This window comes from Lolium perenne, chromosome 6 (genome assembly GCF_019359855.2).
Source record: "Lolium perenne isolate Kyuss_39 chromosome 6, Kyuss_2.0, whole genome shotgun sequence".
NCBI lineage: Eukaryota > Viridiplantae > Streptophyta > Magnoliopsida > Poales > Poaceae > Lolium > Lolium perenne.
The window spans coordinates 228749945-228772804 of NC_067249.2; the positions used below are offsets into that span (position 1 = coordinate 228749945).

The 22860-nt window shown below is 52.2% G+C and overlaps 1 protein-coding gene across 1 annotated transcript; it reads left to right on the forward strand.

Annotated features, from left to right (window-relative positions):
* The first annotated feature begins 4572 nt into the window (after nucleotides 1–4572).
* Nucleotides 4573–7839, forward strand: LOC127309289 (germacrene A hydroxylase-like). Its single transcript, XM_051340193.2, has 3 exons — nucleotides 4573–5490; nucleotides 6572–7190; nucleotides 7337–7839. Exons 1-3 carry the CDS (start codon nucleotides 4576–4578, stop codon nucleotides 7837–7839), a joined length of 2037 nt encoding a protein of 678 aa, XP_051196153.2. The 5' UTR covers nucleotides 4573–4575.
* The last annotated feature ends 15021 nt before the right edge of the window (nucleotides 7840–22860 follow it).

A 22860-nucleotide genomic window follows, 5' to 3' on the forward strand; every position in this document is an offset into this window, starting at 1 on the left:
AATACTCTGTACAAATTCATCTGAGTGAATTGTTCCAGCTTTTCAATCTGCGCGAGCTCGACAAATCTATCATCAGTTGCTACGTTCTGTAAGTGATTTATTTCTACCCCATCTCGTTCATATTGCCTGCACTATATATATATATATGTCCTAACTATATTGTTGTGTCCGCTATTATACATGCAGATTGAAGATTAAGGAATGCAGAGTAAGGAGCATCCATGATGTTGGGTTCATTGACCCACACATCGTTAATGGATATACGTTAAAGAATCACCCCGCCGACGTGGAGAAAGACCTGTGGCGGTTTCTTGAAAAGCAGAAACTCAAAAGTGATATTCTATTTCCTTACCATTTTGGGTGAGTGTTTATGTCTTGAGCACATTCTCTTTTGTTTACTCCATGCATGGTATGTGGCCGGCTAATCGATGAGTTATGCATGACGTACTGTGCATGTATCGTGTCCGCAGGTTCCACTGGATTCTGCTAGTAATTAAAGTTGACAAATCAGAATGTCTCGTCCACGACTCTCTGGATATGGATAAGGCGGAGTGGGCCGACATGAGACAAATGATTCAAAAGTAATTGTTTTCATTCATTTGCGCTCTATATCGATCGGCCTATTTCGTTCATTTCCTAATTAAGCTTCAAGTAATTAACTAATAACTCTCTTGTTCATTTAATTTTCTTTGCCTCGTAGGGTTTGGAGACGGTTCGCAGATACAAAGGTCGGTGAATTCAAGAAAGAGCTAAATTTTATGCGGTCAAAGGCTAAGAATGGTAGCGATATGCAGCCACCGGGAACCAATCTGTGTGGATACTATGTCTGTGAGATGATCCGGAGATACACCTCTGAGCGCGTTCCGAGTGATCTCAATGCTCAGAGGAATAACCTCCGGATGATGCTTAGTCCAGAAGCTCGCTTCCGACCACTTCAAGAGGAACTAGCTGGATGGTTCAGGAGGGAAGTCCTCGATCCTAAAGGAGAACACCATTGCGACGACGTAGAACTATACATGCATTAAATTATGTATAGAAACTTGTTCAAACTTGTATATGGTCATCCGATGATATTGAATATATATTGTATATTCCTCTTGAATTCTTTTTGGTTCTAATTTCAAATTTGTTTGAAATTGTACATTCATATGCATGTATATATGTAGTACCGTAGAATATGTGAAACTCCTTCAAAATTACAATAAAGCACAAAAGAAATAAAACAATATACAAATTAAACAGAAAATATGTTTAGGGGGGGCAGGTTTAGGGGGGCCTAAAACCCTAAACCTGCGGCGGCCTTTAGTCGCGGTTGGCCAGAAGAACCGCGACTAAAGGTCCTCCGCCCCGACGGCCGCCTGGCGCCCACGTGGACGGGCCTTTAGTCGCGGTTCGTAAGGAACCGCGACTAAAGGGGGGGGCCTTTAGTCGCGCTACTTTGGTCGCGGTTGCGCAACCGCGACTAATGGCAGTTGCGAACCGCGACCAAAGGCCCTTTTTCCACCAGTGGGGGATCTCTCCTCCGGCCCCCCGTGCGCTGCTGTAGGAAGGACGACGGCCGCGCAGGGGTCGCCTCCACCGCTGGGCGAGGTCGGCCCGATCCCCCCGTCCCCCTCTCCGGTGTGGCCTCACCGGCGCTGGGAGGTGGTGGCCGGGGCTTGAAGGCCTCCGTCGTCCGGGTTGGGGCCAGGACTCCAGGGCGGCGGCCCTGGGCGCTCGGTGGGGCACCGCCGGCCTGTCGGCGGGCGGCCGGTGCTGATGTTGCGGTCCGCTTCCTTCGGCCGTGCGGGCGGTGAAGGGGGCGGCGGGTGTGGGCGTGGTGTGGAGGTCGCCCCGTTGGGCCTCTGGCCAGATCTGAAGACGGTGGCTTCCCCTCCTTGCGGTGCTCTTCGCACCTCCCGGCCCCGGACTGCCCCCGGTGGCTGCGGAGTGTGGGCGGATGTGGGCTCTGGACCGGGGGAAACCCTTGGCCGACGGTGGCGGCCGTGACGTCGACGACGCTGATGGCGCCATTCTCCTTCCTGAAGGCGACATCGAGGTGATAACCCCCTCCCTCCCTGCCTATCTATCTCGGGTGAAATCCCAAAGCTTTAGCTTGGACGGTGGCGGCGCCCGGGTGGTGCCGTTCCCTCGCTGGAGGCGCCGTTTTGAGATTGTGGGTTTGGGTGGATGAGCTCGGCGGAGGCTGGTTTGCACTGTCTTCGCTTACTCCTAGCAGCTTGGTTCGGTTTGGTGGTTTGTGCTGCGGGTGGCTGTGATGTTCGTGGGTGGCGGCGCGGCGAGGCGAGTGCTCGGAGTCTTCCTCATGGCGGTAACTCCCATCATCCATGCGTGCTCAGGGAGAGCGATCTACCTCCGACAGGTACGGTGCCCTCCGATCCGGGGCGAGAAAGCAGGGAGCTTTCTTTGGAGATGGAAACGGATGGTGCCTGGGCTTTGCTTGGCCTCGGAGGTTGACGATGGTGTGTTTCCCTCAATGGCGGCGTTCTTCATCAGCTTCGACGCCTCTCTAGTCGGATCACAAGACTGGACAATGGTCTCGGAGCTCAAGCTGTGTTTCACTCCTTTTTCTTGTTTTGCTTGTAGTTTTCGGTTCCTGTTAGCTGGTTTTCAGCATCTTGTATCTTCTTGCCGGCAACGGCCTTATTAATTTAAGGCAGGGCTACGGCCTTCTGTTTAATGTTATGTGATTACATCATATTACTGAACACTAATAGTTTCTTAAGAGGCTTTTTTTTACGAAATGGAGCTTGAAACCATAGGCGATGCATACAGCTTTTCTTGTTTATATATTATCTAACTGAGCCTTACAAAGAGAATATATAGATAAATTGGAAGCCACCTCACTATACACAGTTTTCGCAATACCTAAAAAATAATGAAGGGGGTGGCCATGTCGGGGCCGCATACCCATACCTCACACATACGCACATATTCAAACACCGGAGGCTTCACCAAACCGCCTAACAACGATCCAGGAACGCAAAGCAGTCTAAGAGAGACCCTTTCCTCCACCACCCATCTTCATGGGTCCATGCATTGAACTTGTTAGGCGAGTCTTCAAAGTCACCATGGTGCCAGACAGGACCACGTACCGTCATGCGCGAGTTCATCAAGCCACGTCCGACGCTGAGTACACGCTGCACGCCAAACCTCGCCGGCATCGACAAGGAAGATGCACTAGCTCCACCTCTTGCCTCCATCATCTAGCAACTGCTTCAAAAACAACACCTTCATGAGGGAGATCAACGCTCAAAACATCTATCCGATCGAGGATATCTAGATCTAGGGTTCTCCTCGTAGCAGGACGAGTAGGAGACACCGTTTGCAAAGGTGATGCCTTCAACAAGGTAACAACGCGAGAACGACGCCATCTCCCACCATGACCATCGTCGGAGCTTGATTTTCACCGGCAGCAACACCTTTCCAACTCGCCACCTGCCACAACCAACCAGCCGACCACCTCCATAGAAGGAGGAGGCCACCACTGCCATGCCCGACTTCCTCATGCTGCGGACGAAGCCTAGGAACAACCGAATGTCGACATCGAGTAAAAGAGGTCCAAGAGACACTCGCCTCCACCAACCATCTTCAGGACATGGATCCAGAACTTGTCAGGCCAGTCATCAACGTCACCATGGCGCCAGACAGTACCACCGCCATGCGCTAGTTCATCAGACCAGGTGTGACACAGAGTACACACTACGCCACGCCGCCGAAACTCGCCGACGTCGACAAGGAAGATGCACATAGCTGCACCATCGAGCAACTACTCCAAAACAACACCTTCATGAGGGAGATCGACGTAGAAAGCATCTACATTATCCAATTCAGGATATCTAGATCTAAGGTTTTCCTCAGAGCAACACGAGTGAGGAGACGTAGTTTGCAAAGAAGCCTTCAACAAGGTATCAACACGAGAACAACACAATCAGCCACCATTACCATAGTCGGAGCTCGGTTTTCACCGGCAGCTACGCCTTCCCAACTTGCCGCCGACCACAACCAACCCGCCGACCAACTCCGGCGGAGGAGGATGCCACCACCGCCATGCCCGACTCCCTCATGTTGCGGATGAAGCCTAGGAACAACCGTATGTTGACATTGAACAACGAAATGTAAGGTGCCATAGGTCGAGGCTTGTCCGAATCCATCTAGGCCTAGATCGGACCCACCTAAATCACACCACCTGACGCCTTCGCCCACAATCCATGCTCCTGGAAACCGTCATCCTCACCACCGCTGCATGAAGGCCCCGGCAAGTGTGTGGTGCCAAAACCCAACCGGCGGCCAAGGAGGGCTTTGCCTAGCGACGCCTCCGGCGGTAGCAGGAGGGGAGGTGCACCGGGAGGGGCTAGAGGGGCCGCTGGCGGCCGAACGGGGGCGAAGGGAGGGTTACACGAGTGGAGTGGAGGGGAGGTGGGTTTTTTTTCTAAACAAGTTAGCCACCAATGGTAACGTAGAGGCAGAGAATGATCACACGTGCCAGGAAGGGCAGTCGCTCCATAAATATCACGGAAGGGAGCAGATTGGTTATCAACTTATCAGTTATCACTACAAGCTAAGCTGCCTGCAATGGAGGTGGCGCCGTTAAGTTTCTGTTTCATAGTCCTAGCCACTCTGCTAGCCCTTTGGTTCCTCAAGCTCTCCGTCTCCCGCCCCAAGACCAAACACACGAAGCAACAGCTTCCTCCTGGTCCATGGACTCTTCCCATCATCGGCGCCCTCCACCATGTCATATGCACGTTACCTCATCGCAGACTAATAGAGTTATCTCGCCGTTATGGGCTGGTGATGCTGCTCAAGTTAGGCGAGGTCCCGACAGTCGTTGTCTCCAGCGCCGAGGCGGCGGCTTTGGTGCTAAAGACTAACGACCCCGTGTTCGCTGAGCGTCGGAGCACCACGTCGCAGGACATGGCCGGCTGCGGTGGCAGGGGCATCGTCTTCGCGCCCTACGGCGACCACTGGCGCCAGATGCGCAAGGTATGTGTCGTGGAGCTCCTCAGCTCCAGCCAGGTGAGGCGCATGGAGGGCATCAGGACCGAGGAGGTGGGCAACCTCCTGCGCTACGTCGCCGACACCGCCTCCACCGGCGGCACAATCAACATCAGCGAGAAGGTGATGGCGCTAAGCAACGGTGTCGTGTCGCGGGCAGCGTTTGGCGGCAAGTTTACAGAACAGGAGGAATACATCCGCGAGCTGGACGTGATGCTCACTCTGCTAGGCGGCTTCTCCCTCCTCAACCTCTTCCCGTCATCACGGCTGGCACGGTGGTTCAGCATCGACGCGCGCCGCTTACAGAGAAGCTATGACCGCATGCAACACATCATCGGAAACGTCATCGAGGGGAAGCAGCAGGCCGAGCGAGCGGCCTGTGACGTCGCCTGCTGCGCCGACAACGAGGACCTGGTGGACGTGTTGCTGAGGCTGCAGAAGGAGGACTCGTCGGAATCGCCCCTAACCAGAGAGAGTATATTCGCCGTACTGATTGTGAGTATTTTCAACCATCTTTTCTTAGGGTCGACAAAATTCATTTTAAGAACAGACCCACACATTTTGTTTGGGATAACCCATGCTACTAGTAACGTGAAGAGTAATCGTACCTTCTAAAAATAATATCGGTCCGGAGTATGTCATATCGCATGGTCATTCGGTCTTATCCATCAACAAGTTATCAGGCTCGTGCGCACCGAAATAGTTGGGTTTCTTTCGGGTGGTGACAATTTTCAACTCACTGAAAACGTGGAGGATAACATTGTTTGGAGGCTCATCTCAAATGGCCAATACAAAGCAAAGTCCGTCTATGAAATGCAATTTTTGGGATCTACTCTCTCTAGTCTACACAAGTCGGTGTGGAAAGCTTGGGCGTCACCCAACATGAATTTTTTCGCGTGGCTTGTAAACCAAAATAGAATTTGGACGGCCGACCGTTTGGCCAAACAAGGATGGCCAAATTGTAGTCTTTGTCCTCTATGCAAGCAACGTACGGAGTCTGTTACTCACCTCTTTGTGCAATGTTGCTTCACCCGTCGGCTTTGGATGAAAACCAAAGATTGGTTGGATATCTTTGAGCTTCACACTAACCTTTAGGAGGACCTCACTTTCCCCGAGTGGTGGAATATGATGACCACGGGGCAAAATGGCAAGGCCATGGCTTCCCTCGCTGTGCTCATGTGTTGGGAGATTTGGAATGAGCGAAACGATAGGGTCTTCAAGAGCAAGCATGCGCCCTCACACATCATCTTCAAGAATATTAGAAAGGAAGCTAGGCTTTGGGTTCTAGCGGGTGCAAAAAGATTGGGTAGTTTGATGCCGGGAGAGTAACTTGTAATATGGTTCTCGACTTTTACTTTCATGTAAACTCTCTTCTTAATTATATATTGGGTAAAGCTTTTGCCCACATTTCAAAAAAAAATTGAAGTTAAGGTTTAAAAATAATATGCCTATGTTTTTTTAAATACCACATATCATATATCTCTATGGTATTGTTTTTCACACGATAAATTGTTTTGGACAATACACACATATTTAATCTCTAACGATTTGTACCGTATATAACCATTGTTTCCAGGATATATTCGCTGGTGCAACAGATACCACAGGAACTGTTTTGGAATGGGCCATGTCCGAGCTTGTTCGTCATCCTGATGTCATGACGAAGGCATATCTAGAGATCCGGAAGGTGCTAGGTGAAGATCGATCTTTCATTACAACCAGAGACATTCCCGAGCTACCTTACATGCGCATGGTCATTAAGGAGGTTCTTAGGCTACATACACCATTCCCTCTAATCCCCCGGATGACTAGAAATGACTGCAAAATTCTGGGTTATGACATGCTAAAAGGCACCACTGTCCTCATTAACGCCTTTGCAGTGTCCAGGGATCCAGCGTATTGGAAAAATGCTGAAGATTTTATTCCCGAGAGATTTGAGAACAATAACATCCAATATGTTGGGGCACACTTCGAATTCACCCCGTTCGGGGCTGGGCGAAGGCAGTGCCCAGGGATGATGTTCGCCACATCAACCTTGGAGTTAGCTTTGGCAAACCTTATCTACCACTTTAAATGGGTGCTTCCTGGCGAGGGCAGCCCGGAGTCACTAGACATGTCCGAGAAATTTGGGGTTACAGTAGGCAGAAGAAATGACCTATATCTGATTGCAGTTCCACGTGGATGCTTCAACGGCTGTACATATATGTAGACACAACAATTCCCCTGGATTTGTCTTCTTTATGAATAATCTCTCTCTCTATTAGAAATATAATTCGGCTCCCGGATGCGTATGCTGCCTCTACCAAAAAATTATATTTCGAAATGTTAGATTTTTTTTTAGCATATGGTGACTTGGTTCAACCACAACCTAGGGAAGGAACCTGGGAGGAGTTTGTGCATATGAACGTTCAAGTCTCTGATAGCCACATTTCCAAGGATTTGATTGCTCATATGTGGGCGTTCGGGGCGGATGTCCCTGGATGTGCGGCGGCAGCTGCTCCCTCCATGGCCTCTCCGGCGATGGGTGGTGGTGGTGGCTGCGGGTCTATTTCCTGCCTAGACACGTCGTCGGTTCTTCAGCTGACGGCGCGAGGAGGGGGCAGCGACCTTGCAAGGCGTGGATGGTGTGGTGCCGGCGTCCAAGACCGCGTGGTGTGGCAGGGCCTATCTGAGATCTGGGTCGCGTGGGTCTGGGATGCTGCATCCACCGATTCCTCCTTCGTTATCGCTAGCCAGCGGATGGCGGCGAGGGGGCATGCTCGTTCGTTTTGCAGTTTGAAGGTGGCGGTCCTAGGGTTTCTTTTATGCGAAGATGGAGACCTTCCCGAGGTCTACCCTTCTTGATCTGGCCGGAGCGTTGAGTTCTGGAAGGCGCCACCGGTGAATGGATCAATGCTTCTATTGCCTGGAGTTTACTGGATCGGTTGGTATTCGGTCGTGCGAACCCATATTTTATTCCGTCCGTTTATTTTGTTCTGGAGGGAGCGGCGCGAAGCTCTGTTCTGTGTTGACATCAAGAGACTTTTTGGTCCATGGTGAATTCAGAAGAAGAGAATATCATGAAGGCCGGATTGGAGGACTAGCTAAGGGAGGTTTAAGTCTCCACGCTGTTGAGGGAATTGTTTGGTGTTCCGGGCTGCGCAGCAGTGGTATGAAAGTGGGGGCGACAACATAGGTCAAATTCAGAGTCTTACCTTTTACGGTGAAAGCCCAAGGTCTGACCTTAACTGGTTGTGCCTAGCAATGACCTTGTTGAAGGCATTGCTTTGAGGGTGGGGACTGTAGTTGCCTAATCGACGGTACCTCGGAGGAGGGATCCTCACGAGGGGGAGAAGAAGTAGGGGCCATAGGGCGGAGTGCACACGGGACGGTGGTACGCGATTTACCCAGCTTCGGAACACCTGCACGATGGCAGGGCCTACTGCTGCTTGTCTGGAATTATCTGGGCGCTTTCGCGATGTTACAATGAGTTGAGCTTCTGCCTCTAGGGCTCCCAGGATCCGGCTTATAAAGGCGCACGGATCTAGGGTTTACATGGAGAGTCCTACCCGGATACAGGTTTCCTAACTACGGTACAATGTCTTGCCGTGTACGCCAAGGATCCACCCTTCCATCTACGTCGTACCGGATCCGGGTCCCTTAATGGGCCTCCGTGGATCCGGGTTCCTCCTCAACGTCGGTTGGATCCGGCTCCCTGCTCCTGGGCCGGACATCTTCCGTCAGGATCAACAGCAACTGGGCTGCCCGATGGGCCACATGCCTCACCACCATCTGTGGGCCACCCGTGCTTGCCGGATCCAGGCACTGTCGATGGTACACCCATGAAGTATACCCACAACAGTAGCCCCCAGAGTTCTCCGAGTTTCACCTGCTGTTTCCGCCTTGCTAGTCCATTATGATCTCCGGCAAACGTTGGTAACGCGGAGAAACTTGAAGAACTCCAACTTTACATTTTCCTCTTTTTCCAACTTATAGTCGGAAAATACTCCCATCCTGCGGGACTTCATCCATCGACGTTCCAAAGAACATTTCCGGGTTACTCCCTGCTCGCGAATGAGAACCAACTTATCCTCACGCAATTACCCGGAATCTTAAAAGACTCAAACGGTTCCACCAATTCTGGCGCCATTTTCGCGCGATTTGTGCGGTAACTTATCTCTAGCCATTTTTACCGCTTAGGGTTTAGGACACGTGTCACGCATCCAACGGTGCGACGCTTGCGTTCCGACCACAGGATGCGGAGCATGAATCTCGTCCCGTCGGCCTATAAATATCCGCCGTCGACGCCTTAACCCTCATTCACCCCCCTTCTCACCTCTCTGCCGAGCGCCGCCGCGAGCTCCCTCTCCGCCGTGCCGGAATCTCACCGGAACATCACCGGAGTTACTTCGCCGCCGCGTCGTGTTCATCTTATTCTTAACATCAGCGAGCCACCGCGCGGAAACCTCGTCGCCGGCGACTCCGACCGCCGCAAACGCCATTACGGTAAGTCTTCGAGCTTTGCTCTCGTGCCGTAGTTAGTAGGGATGAACTTGGGGAAGACGATGCTGGATCTGACTAAAGAACGTTTTCCGCCATCGGTATTTTCTTCAGATGTCTTCAACGACTCCGCCTCCAGCCTCTAAACCGATCATGGCCACCCCGATCTCCTCCGCCCCTCCACCTTTCACTCCAGTTAAGCTGGGTCCTTCAAAGGATTCCGGCAAGGAAACCGAAGGGACTTCCGCTAACCCGGAAAAGGCCTCCAGGGAGGATCAGGCGGAGCACAAGGCGGAAGAGGCCGCTGCCAAAAAATCAAAGGCTCGTCAACGAGATGCTGAAGCCAGGGGAAAATGGTGGCCTTGAGCCACCACCAAGACGGAGCTGACGAACCTCGAGACGGAGGGCTTCCTGCAACCCGGAAGCTGGAGGTCGGTTCCTGATGAACTAGCCCCAGCTCCGGAGGACAATGAGATGGTGCTGACAAAGGCACTGGTGGAGCGGGGTTTTCGTTTCAGCCTTCGGACTTCTTCCTGGAGATCCTGAAGGTTTACGGGCTCCAACCCCACAACATCTCTCCAAACAGCATGCTTGCAATCAGCAATCACATCACCCTGTGCGAGGGCCATCTCCGGGTAACTCCCGAGCTTCCTCTGTTTCAATACTACTTCACCGTCAAGAAGGAGAAGATCCGGAACTCCACCGAGCTGGCAACATGCGGATCCATCACCTTCATGATCCGCCCGGGCCGCGTCTACCCCCACACCGACCGCCACGAATCCGCGCGGTACTGGTCCGGAGGCTTCTTCTATTTGAAGGACGTTTCCGACCCGGCAAGCACAAGGAGGCTGCCGCCGTTCAAGAACTGCCCCGCCACCGAGCTTCCGACATGGACGCACTGCCCCCACCTCTCCGAGTCGCCCCAGCTCACTCGCGCCGTTAGGCGGATCTGCAAGCTCACGGAGGAGGGGCTGTCAGGGAAGGACTTGACCATTTCCTGGTTTACCAAGCGGATCCAGCCGCTCCAACACAGGGACCGGTTGATGTTCCAGTACTCAGGGCGCGACGACCCAATGCGCGCCACAAAGGACAACTTACCCGCCGACGCCATCGACAAGAGGATCCGGCTCCTCATCATGGTTCCGCGTGAACTTCACGTTCACGTGTGTAACAAAGACATCCACACGAAGGGTTCCGGAACCGCGGTACGTCGTCTCGATTTTTTGGTCCATTGCTTTTCTTCGTATTCGAACTTTTTTGTCTAAGTGTTTAACACATGCATTAGCTTGAGGCGCTCGAAGAAAGTGAACTCGGAACTCTTCTCCGGGTTCCTTCCACTGGCAACACGGATCCGGAGGCTGCTTCGGAGGCGGAAGTCCACGAGGCCCCACGCCCTCCTAAGAGGAAGAGGCCTGCTCCGTCCAGCCCTGCCGCTAAACGTGCCCGCGAAGTGCCTAGCACTGCAGCAACTCGGAAAGCGGAGGCGGAAAAGAAACGCCTCAAGCTGATTAACACCAGCAACAAGGGGCAGCCCGCCATCCAGAACTTCTTCAAGCCTTCCGGGTAAGTGTCTGTTTCCGAGATCCAAGTTCTAATTTCACGAGCAATTCCTTAGTTGTTTATGCTTTTTTCTTTTTACTGAAGCTCCGGAAGCCAGCCCCCCAAGGCTCCAAAAATCTTGAAGAAGAAGGTCAAGCCGTCTCCGGCTTCAGTTCCTGTTACTCCAGAAGTGGAGATCCCACCCAAAGCTTCATCTGCTTCTAAGCCGGATCCCAAGGACATCATCGACCTTGAAGATCTTCCGGAAGATCCCGCAGACATTGGAGATTCCGCCAAGGGTGCCTCCTCGTCTGCCCCTCAAGATCAACCAAGCGCCGCTTTCGCGGAGCCCACCGAGGAAGAATATGAGGAGAAGGTGAAGCTCGTTCAAGCCTCCAATGCGATCCGGGTGGATCCTCGACCGACCCAGTCTCTTCAAAATCTTACACTCGCCGAGCGCCACACCGAAGTTTCCGCCATGCTGAACAAGGTCTGGGGGAAGTCGGATGAGGAGATGCAAGAGCTTACCGTCCTGGAGAACGATCTGAAAGAGTTTTTCGCCAAGCACAAAGAAGTGCGGTAGGTAATACTAGCCCCCAAGCATTGGGTCAGACATTTCCGTGTAACATGTGTTAGCCGATGCTTTCTCGAGATGTACCTTAGGTGGAGATTTAAAAATTTTATTCCTTCAAGAATTTGGATTCTTCGCCAGCCCCCCGGATTTCAAATATCCGGCTAACTCCTCTCTGCTTCTAAGACGACGCGGAAATTGCACGAGGATCTCCACATCCATGTGCTGGAGCAGATCACGGAGATCGAAGGGCTGCGTCAGAGCGCGGAAAATAGCCAGAAAGCTGTCCAGCTTCTTGAGACCCGCCTCCGTGGTATGAGATCCGAGTTGATTTCGTATACTAATATAACTGTTCATGATGCTTGATATGTGCAACTTTCCGCCTTCAGAAGAAACTGCCAAGCACTCCTCGTTTGATGAGCTATCCGCCAAGGTCAAGGTGCTTGAGGCGGAGAATGAATCCCTCAAAACTTTTCTCCAAGAATCCTCCAACAAGGAGACTGAGGCGAGGAAGGAGCTCTCCGAGAAGCATGCCCGCGTCCTGGCGGATCTGAACGAAAAACTAGAGAAGAGCCAGGGTCGCGTGATCTCCTTGGTAGCCAAGAACAAAGTTCTAGAAGCGGAGGCGGAGGCCATCGACCAACTTATCTTCCGTAAGCTTTTTTCCGTGTCGTTGCTCCGACTATCTTATATGCTTTCTCTCTAACGGAACTGGACCTTCTTCCACAGCGAGCCTTGGCTTCGAGTGGTCAAAAGAGTCGAACCTGAAGAGGACGGAGGCATATGATGAAGCGCGGATTTCTATTGACGCGTTATTTGAAGCCTGTCGCGGAATCGCCAAGACTCTGTCTCTGAAGAAGGCCAAAACCACAGTCATCGATACGATGACCAATCTCATGGAACAAGTGCCGGATTTCATCAAGGATCGGCAAAAATCTTCAGCACGCGGAGTCGCCTCCCTAGTCTTGGCCACCGCAAGGCTCACTTCCCTCGCTCAACTTTGCGAATGTTGCACGCGGAGCCCCCAAGGGTTCCGACATGGGTGCCCTCCTTGCGGAAACCCAAGGCTATGAGCAGTTGTTTGTCGTGCGAGTGAATCACTCGTTACGGTATAACAAACACGATCTGCCCAAGGGATTTTCCGATGCGAGAGGAGGAGGAGGAAGGTGAGCCGGAGTATTATGGGGAAGGCTCCGGGTCAGCGTCGAGCATTCCGGAGGAAGCTCGGTGACGACTCGGCCGGATCCGGTGACAGTGACGACGACGGCTCCGCCTACCAGGAATCTGAAGAAGAGGACTCCGAGTAGAGTTCCTGTTTAGACAATGAAACAAGTTGCATCATTTTGGCCCCAGAGTGGGTTTGTAATAAGACTTTAAATTCTTAAGTAGCTAGGAAACGAAACGACTATGCATGGGGCGGAAACACTTATCCTGCTATCCGTTAATATTATGTGCATGTTTCGTTTTATGTTGGAAAGCAAGTGCTGATTTTATTGTTTTCCGGCTAGCCCGCTTGACCTTCCGCGAGCCGGAGGACCTTAGCCGGAAACACTCGCCAACGGCGACGAAGCCCAATGGCAATCCGTCAATAACCGCGGAAACAAGCCCCCAGGCATAGGTGCCGGAAATCGCTACTAGGAATCCACGAGTTCGCAACAGACAACAACTTAATCAGAAAACTTAAGCTTACGTCCTAAAGGACGATTTTTGAAAATCACAACTTTTATACACGCCTAGGCGGAAAAATCCAGCTCTGCGGTTTTAGTCGGAAAACATACATGATCTAAAAATGAACAAGTAAAGGAGGTAAAAGACTCAGAGAGTGAACCATAAGCTTTCTTTCATTGATCATGTATAACTATTACAGAGTTTGTAACTCGGAAAAAATACGCTAAGTGTAGAAAGGACGTAGCTGTGCGATGTTCCAAGGGCGATCTGTCTCGTCGTAGATGTCATCCGGATCCTCACGTTTGCGTTTCCGGTGCCAATTAGCAGGTCTATCCTTCAGCTCGCGGAAATCAACAAGGTAATATGACCCGTTATGAAACACTTTACTAACGACGAAGGGTCCTTCCCATGGAGACTGCAGCTTATGGTCTTTCACCTGCCGAAGACGGAGGACCAGGTCACCTGCCATGAAGGAGCGATTCCAAACTCGACGACTGTGATAGCGTCGAAGCTTCTGCTGGTAGATGGCGGAGCGCTGGTCAGCTAGGTTTCGAGCTTCCTCGATCAGGTCTACAGATAGCTGTCTGGCCTCGTCAGCTGTTTCTTCATTATAGGCAGAAACTCGCGGTGAATCGTGGATGATGTCGGAGGGAAGCACGGCTTCGGATCCGTATACCAGGAAAAATGGGGTAAACCCTGTTGATCTGTTAGGGGTAGTTCGTAAACTCCACAAAACAGCTTCCAACTCGTCAGCCCAAGCTCCAGCTGCTCGTCGCAGTGGTTCTTCAAGGCGCGGTTTAATTCCTGATAATATTAGGCCGTTAGCCCTTTCAACCTGACCATTTGATTGTGGATGAGCCACAGATGCAAGGTCCAGTCGAATCCCTACTGTCTCACAGTAATCCTTCAATTCTCCCTGTGCGAAGTTTGTGCCATTGTCTGTGATTATGCTGTGTGGGATGCCGAATCGCATCATGAGGCTGTAGACAAATTTTAGTGCCGTAGCACCATCGGCTTTCCTCACTGGCTTTGCCTCGATCCACTTGCTGAATTTGTCAACAGCGACCAGAAGGTATTCAAAACCGCCAGGAGATGATCTTTTTAACTTACCAACCATATCGAGCCCCCAGACCGCAAATGGCCAGGTGATAGGTATGGTCTTCAGCTCTTGGGCTGGAGCGTTTGGTTGAGTAGCGTAGTACTGACAACCTCGGCAGGTCTTGACTATCTTGTCAGCATCTTCTTTAGCTGTGAGCCAGTAAAAACCTAGCCGAAAAGCTTTTCCAACGAGTGACCTGGGGGCGGCATGATGCCCGCAGTCCCCTGCATGGATCTCTCTGAGGATTTCAATGCCATCTTGATTGGAGACGCATTTGAGAAATACCCCTGTTGCACTTCGTTTGTAGAGCTGTCCGTCAACAATTGTGTAGGATCTTGCTCGTCTGATGATCTGTCGCGCGAGGACCTCGTCCTCTGGCAACTTCTGGTCAATGAGGTAGTCCAGGAAAGGCTGTGTCCAAGCCGGAATGATAGCCATGACTTCCCTAGCCGGAGACACTGCCACTTCTGGGTTTTCCGGGTTAGCGCCCTAAACCGAGGGTATCCGGAGATGCTCCAGGAAAATTCCAGGCGGAATTGGCTTCCTGCCGGATCCGAGCTTGGATAGCATATCTGCCGCTGTGTTGTCATCCCGCCTGACGTACTTGACTTCGTATCCGAGGAAATGTTTTGCGATCTCGTCAACTTCGTCTCTGTAGGCCGCCATGATGGAGTTTCTGGCGTTCTAGGTTCCGGCTACTTGCTGTGCCACCAGGTCTGAATCTCCGCAACATATAATGTGCTTGATCCCTATCTCCTTGGCGATGCGCAATCCGTGAAGTAGAGCCTCGTATTCCGCCATATTGTTTGTAGCTTCGAAGTGTATCTGCAGAACATACTGCAGTTCTTCTCCGGTGGGGGACTTCAGGGTGACTCCGGCTCCCGAGCCTTGATGCTGCTTGGATCCATCGAAGTGCATGACCCATGTCTCAGGTTCCGGCTCCAGGTTTGTATCCGGAGCTTCTGTCCAATCTGCAATGAAATCTGCCAAGACCTGGGATTTGACCGCGGTCCTGGCTTTGTAGTTGATGTCGAAGGCGGATAACTCAATGCCCCATTTTGCTGTGCGTCCTGTTGCGTCAGCGTTGTTGAGAATCGTTGACAGCGGAGCCTTGCTCACGACCATTCTTGGATGCTCCTGGAAGTAGTGTCTCAGCTTCCTGCTGCCTAGGAATACTCCGTATGCTAGCTTCTGAAAGTGAGGGTAGCGCTGTTTGGACTCCGTAAGGACTTCGCTGATATAGTAGACTGGCCTTTGGACTCCGTACTCATGACCTTCTTCCTGTCGGTCCACCACGATGACGAGGCTGATGACCCTGTTGGTGGCTGCCAGGTAAAGGAGCATAGGCTCTGACTCTCCTGGAGCTGCTAGGATAGGTGGGGAGGTGAGTATGTTCTTCAACCCTTGTAGAGCTGCATCTGCTGCCTAGTCCCAGACAAACTTGTCTGTTTTCTTCAATAGCTTGTACAGGGGGAGTGCCTTCTCGCCAAGACGGCTAACAAACCTGCTGATTGCTGCGACACAACCAGTGAGCCGTTGCACATCTTTGAGACAAGTTGGCCTTTTTATGCACAAAATTGCCTTGATTTTTTCCGGGTTAACTTCAATGCCCCTATTAGAGACAATGAAGCCAAGGAGTTTTCCAGCTGGTACGCCAAAGACGCACTTTAGCGGATTCAACATCATCTTGTACCGACGGAGATTCTCAAAGGTTTCTGTGAGATCGCTGATCAAGTCGGATCCTTTCCGAGTCATGACCGCGATGTCGTCGACGTAGGCGTGTACGTTCCGGCCAATTTGGTCCTTCAAGCACCGCTGCATCGTATGTTGGTAGGTGGCACCTGCGTTTTTCAAGCCAAAAGGCATAGTAACATAGCAGTAAGTGCCGAACGGGGTGATGAATGAGGTCGCCTTTTGGTCAGACTCCTTCATCCGGATCTGATGATACCCGGAATACGCATCAAGAAAACACAGAAGTTCCGCCCCTGCCATCGAATCAATGACTTGGTCAATGCGCGGCAGGGGAAACGGATCTTTCGGGCAATGTTTGTTCAAGCCAGAGTAATCGATGCACATTCTTAGTATTTCAGTGTTCTTTTTGGCTACAAGGACGGGATTTGCGATCCAATCAGTGTGGATAACTTCTATTACAAAACCTGCCTCAAGTAACTTTGCTAGCTCCATTCCTATGGCGCGGCGCTTCTTCTCTCCAAAGCGCCGCATAGCTTGCTTCACCGGTTTAGCCCCCGGGTTTATGTTGAGGTAGTGCTCGGCGAGTTCCCTTGGTACTCCGGACATGTCAGAAGGCTGCCATGCGAAGATATCCATGTTAGCGCGGAGGAACTCGACGAGCGCGTTTTCCTATTTGGGGTCCATGTTGGCTCCGACTGAGACCTGCTTGGAATCGTCGTCTTCCTTGAAGTTGACTTTCTTGGTCTCTATCGCGGCCTTGAAGGAGTTTTTGTGCTCGGAGATCTGCTTTTTGGTGGTCTGCATCTCAGTCGGATCCACCGCGGCTCTGTAGCCTTTCAGCTCTTCTCCAGATATCACAGACTCTGCGAAGGCGGCTTCGCCTAACTCGCACTCATGGGCCTTTTTGTAGTCTCCGGATACGGTAATCATACCCTTAGGACCCGGAATCTTGAGCTTGTTGTAGATGTAGCACGCTCTTGCGTGGAACTTGTGGTAGGTGGGTCTGCCGAAGATAACGTGGTAGGAGCTCTTGAAGGGCACAACTTCAAACGTGATCTTCTCTTCGCGGAAATTGTGAACATCGCCAAAAGCCACGGGAAGTGTGATGCTGCCGAGGGAATTCGCCTTCTTACCCGGAACCACGCCATGAAACTCAGTGTTGCTGTGTTTGAGCTGTTCCTTGGTGAGGTTCATCCGCTCTAGAGTCTCCAGGTACATGATGTTCAAGCTGGCTCCACCATCCATGAGGCACTTGGAGAAGTCATACCCGTCTATGCGGGGACTTACAACCAAGGCGTAGCATTCTTTTGGCACAATGGCAGGGTGATCCTCCCTATCAAATGTGCACGGGACTTTCGACCACCTGACATACTGCGGCACAGCCGGAACTGTGGCGTTCAGGATCCGGGTAGGCCGACTTGCAGCGCGGACTGTTGGGGTTCCGAGGAAAGTGTGGTAAGCCCCCACGCTCTTTTTCTCGAATGGGTTGGATTTACCTGCGGACCCTGCCTTGGGATCCGGCGAGTTATCATCCTCATCCATCGCCTCGGAACTATCATCCTCTTTGTCCTTGTTCTTGCCCTTGCCTCCCTTGCCGCGTGGGCGGTGCTTCCGGGCTCGCTTGTATCCTGCCTCCGGGTCGTTCTTTAAATCATTGACCCATTTGCAGTTGCGGTTGGTGTGAGTGGACTTCCCTGTAACCGGATCCAAGTGGGCTAGGCAAGGCATGTCTCTGTACTCCTCATAGGTTTGCGGGGCGCGGGATCCGCCAGCTGTGACCTCAGTGCCATGCTGCTGACCCCTGCCGGCTCCGCCACCACGGCCACGTCCTCTTCCGCTCCTCTTCCGCCTCCTGAACCTCCGCGTTGAAACGCCATGGCGACCATCTCGGATCCGTCACTCTTCTGGTCATCAGGGTTCTTGCGCTTATGGCTGCTGCTGTTGCCGTTATCATGGTTCTTCTTTTGTTGATGTAGGGGGATTGCTGTAGCTGCGAGATCACCGCCTGCGTCATCATCGGCGGCAGTATGATCACTGGCAATGGAGATCATTTCATCCAAAGTCAGTTTGTTTGAGTTAGCCAAACGAGTGAGCGTATGCCTCAGCAATCCTCCCCTCTGCAGTCCACCAATGAAAGCGTACATGGCGGTGGTGTGGTCGATGTTTTCGCACTCGTTCCTGCATGCCAACCATCGTGTGAGGTAGTGTCTTGAGGTTTCTCCCTTCTTCTGGATGCAGGCTTGCAAGTCGCTTGCCGTGGCAGGTCTTTTGTAGGTGCCTCTGAAGTGTTTCTCGAAAGCGGTCTTCAGGTCGAACCAGCAAAAGATGGAGTTCTTCTCGAGGTCACTGAGCCAGATCCGGGCTGGACCTACAAGGTACAACTGGAGCATGCGGCAGGCGATGTTAGGGGTTCCTCCGGCAAAGGTTACTGCATTATAGTAATCCTCAATCCAGGTGTCCGGCCTTTCGGTGCCATCATAATGCTTCAAGTTTCCTGGTAGCTTGAGGTTCATCCTTGGCTTTGGTTCCTCTCGAATCATCCTGCCAAAGCACTTCGGACCAATGTAGTCGGTTCTGTATTCGTTAAGGCGTTCCCGCGCGTCGCGCGGGCCGTGGCGAGGAGATTGTGAGCGAGAGCGAGATCTCTGGCCGTCGCCTCCGCCTCCACCTCCGCCGCCACCGCTAGGTGGTGGTGAGGGAGACCTGCGAGGTGGTCAATCCGACTTCTTGCTTCCGCCTTCCAATTCTCCTCGGCCTTCCCGGTGCTGGCTCCGGCTTCTGTGGCTGCCTTCGCCATGGCGCTGGCTGCCCTGGTCGTTCCGGCTCCGGCGAGGCTCCGGGTCGCGGCTCCGGCGAGGCTCCGGGTCGCGCTCCTCATTCCGACTCCTCCTGGGCTCGGGCTCACGATCGTTGTTCTGGTTCCGGCGAGGTTCCGGCGAGCGCTCCCTGTTTCTGTTTCTTGGCAGCACGTTGTCGCGGATAACAATCCCACCATGCCCTGGTGGCCTGGTGTTTCCGGCTGGACTACGGCGGCGAGGGGGTCGCGGGTAACCATTAGGCGGAGGAGAGGGGTTGCGGTACTTGTCTCGTCCAGAGTACATTGCATCCTTTCCCTTTCTTGGATCTGACGAAGGCGTCTTTGATGGCACGGGGATCGGATTTGGGTGTTCCCTGGCTTTTCTTCTGCGCTCCGAGGATCCGGTGTGTGATTCATCGTCGGGATGTCGATTGGCGCGAGCGTCCTTCTGCGCGGTAGATACACAGTTATCCGGATTGGATTCTAACCTGCGCGAGGTATCCGCCTTGCTTTGCTGCTGCATTGCTGAAGCGACAAGTTTGCGGAGGTAGTTGATATCAACTTCTTCGTCCTTCTTTTTCAATAGCTCCGCGGCTTTTAGCATGTTATCCTTTGGGGTTTCCAGCGGCTGCTGCTCTGCGGGCGTGGCGAAATTGATTCTGCGGGGCGGAATTGCTTCTCTAACGATTCGATCAGCCTCCGTCTGCGCATAGGTCATCTTTACTTCCCACTCTTGCCTCATGCTCTTGACATGCTCGAGTGTGTCAGCAATTTCGCGATCCTGTCTTTCGAAGTGGTCCATCAAGTTTGCAGCTTCTGCCCTTTCATCCCTTATTGCGGCTGCGGTATTGGCGAGCTTCTTGGCTGTGGCCAGCATTTCCTTTCTCGTGGCCTCTAGAGCCTCCGGATCTGCGGCGTCGCCCGAGGTTATAGGTTTGTTAAGAACTGCTCGTGCAACCATCTCTTCAGGTGACAGGAGTTCCTCCAAGGAAGAATCCCTGCGGGGTCGCTCCCGTGACATTGGAGATCCTTGGCGGGATGGCTGAGGGTCGGATTGGTTGGTTGCCTCTTCTGATCCAGGTTGTCCCAGCGCTGCTACGGTTGCGAGAACCTGCTTAGGCTGGGCGGATTCAACTTCAGGCTGATCACCGTATCCGTATTCCCTTATCTTGCGATCGAACTCTTCAGTATCCATGGAGGGGGTATCTCCCGAAATTGGGCTCAGATTGCCCAAGATCGACTCTTCAACCGGAGTTTCGCTTTCTCCGACAGGCTCAGCCTGATCCGGATCCGCGTCGTTTTCCGGTGCCTCTACCTGCTCAGGACCAGCTCCGTCTTCTTGAGGGGCGGTTCCGGCGGTATGGGCCAAGAAGTGTACGAAGTGGCACCTCTGCTTTTCTAACACCTGGGAGACCCAGGCGGATCTGCATTGGTTTTCCACCTTTATTTCCTGCTGAGGGGCGGATTGGGTGGGCTTTGATTTTTCCAGATCCAAGGCGGAATCTTCCTTGGGAAGCTCCTGCATCTCAGATCGGATCTTCGCGACAGCGTCCAGCTCAGCGGCGGTCGCGTCTGCGTTACTTACCAGTGGGTTTCCGTCGGAATCGACGGTTTCCCCGATGAAGATGTGTATGCCGCCAACTGGGACGATGGAGAGCTTGACGGGGTTTGTCCTTGCCGGAATCCAACACTCATCCGGAGGGACGATCGGCAGATTTCCGGCGTAGAGGACGCGCCCCACAGCGATGGTGTCGTCGTAGCTTCCCATGGCGGAACCCTCCCGGTTCCGGCCTCCAGACGCCACAGGCCCCACGGTGGCGCCAACCGTCGTTGCCCTGTCGACGGTACCTCGGAGGAGGGATCCTCACGAGGTGGAGAAGAAGTAGGGGCCATTGGGCGGAGTGCTCACGGGACGGTGGTACGCGATTTACCCAGCTTCGGAACACCTGCACGATGGCAGGGCCTACTGCTGCTTGTCTGGAATTATCTGGGTGCTTTCGCGATGTTACAATGAGTTGAGCTTCTGCCTCTAGGGCTCCCAGGATCCGGCTTATAAAGGCGCACGGATCTAGGGTTTACATGGAGAGTCCTACCCGGATACAGGTTTCCTAACTACGGTACAATGTCTTGCCGTGTACGCCAAGGATCCACCCTTCCATCTACGTCGTACCGGATCCGGGTCCCTTAATGGGCCTCCGTGGATCCGGGTTCCTCCTCAACGTCGGTTGGATCCGGCTCCCTGCTCCTGGGCCGGACATCTTCCGTCAGGATCAACAGCAACTGGGCCGCCCGATGGGCCACATGCCTCACCACCATCTGTGGGCCACCCGGGCTTGCCGGATCCAGGCACTGTCGATGGTACACCCATGAAGTATACCCACAACAGGGACTATCTTCAGGGTGAAAACCTAAGATCTTTGATCGGGCGACGACGGTGCTGGTGCACTGTTACCTTCTTGGAGTCGTCGCTTTTGGAGAGTCTGTATTTCAGGTGTTGTCTTGGTGGTGGATGTATTGTTGTTGCTAGGGTTGGGATGTTGTAGCGGAACTTTTGTTTCTTAGTTTTCCTTTTCACTTTTTTGGTTGTGTACATCCGTACTGCCATTAGGATATTACGTTGTTGCAGAGGCTGTGTGTAATTGATATCTTTTGATATTAATATATTCCCTTTATCGAAAAAATATGTGAGCTTTGACAAGCCATGAAGAGAATGATGACTAGTCAATATCATCTCAATTTATTTATTAATTAGGAACTATGCTCTTTCATTTTTAAACTTTGTTAGTATTTGTTTGGGTGTAATGAAGTTTGTTAAACATCACACTAAAACATTTGTTATTTTAACATATGTATGTGCCATTTCGGGGAGAATAGGGTGAGACAAAATCTTATAATACCCATGCTCAGGGGAATGTGTTGGGCCGCTCGGGCGCGCTACCCCCGGTGCAAATAGTCAATCATGGACGGACATCCAGTTTGGTGTCCGGGCCCGACCAAACAGAAGCAGATGGCAGAAGCAGATGGACACTTTGGCTAATAGTGTACCAGTGTGTCCCATTTGCAGTATGTCCAGCAAGCCTACCGAGTTGCCTAGTTGCCAAGGACCAAGATGAAGGCTCAGTCCTCTAGGAGTATTCAAGACAGGGTTTGGAGGGCAAGACCTAACATAGGTGATGCCTTTGTTAGGACTATATATCCTAGTCGGTTGATTAGAATTTTCCATGTAAATCCTATGTCCGGTCTCCTATGTAAGTCGGTCTTCACATAGACTTAAAGGTCGAACCTTGCACATATGCCACTATAATAATAAATTCTAGATGGAATAGAGATCCGCTACCTTCGTCGATGTTGAACCCGGGCAACTCGTGTGTATCACCGTCCTAGATTTCCACCTACCTTACTCCCTACTTCTCTTCGCGACCTTTATCGTTTGGCTAGCCAGCCAAACGGAGCAGTGTTAGCTCCTAGCAAGCACGCTACTCTTAGCCGGCCTATGGGTACTGGGTATCGCATGAACCCATCACTTGGAGTCTAATACTCAGTGCAGGTAACCAAGCGGTGTGCAAAACACGACGCATAATTGGTTTCCATCGGGCCTAAATTTGAAGACATGGAAAAAGCATGAGAGCAACCAAACACGCCCTAGCTGGTCCCATGTATAGTAGTGTACATGGATTCAAAGTTCGAACTAGGTAAAAAAGTTAATATTTGGGGCCTCTAGTAAAGTAGCGTGTCAAATCATAGTGAGCTTGGGCCAAATGGCTGGGTGGGTGAAGATAGGCCGAATGTAGGCTATTTTAGTCAAAATTTTCCAAATATAAAAATATTTTTTTCTAAAAGGCTGCATAAGTATATGCGGAAACCACAAATTTGATAGATTTTGAAGTTTGAACACGTGCACTATTCGTGGCACGCCCCGTGCTTCAGCGCCAACAAAAGCGAACCAGACCAGTCCACCGCCCCCTCGCCGCATCACGCGGCACGCTCCGCTCATCGGCCGCCGAACCCGGCGCGCCGCCC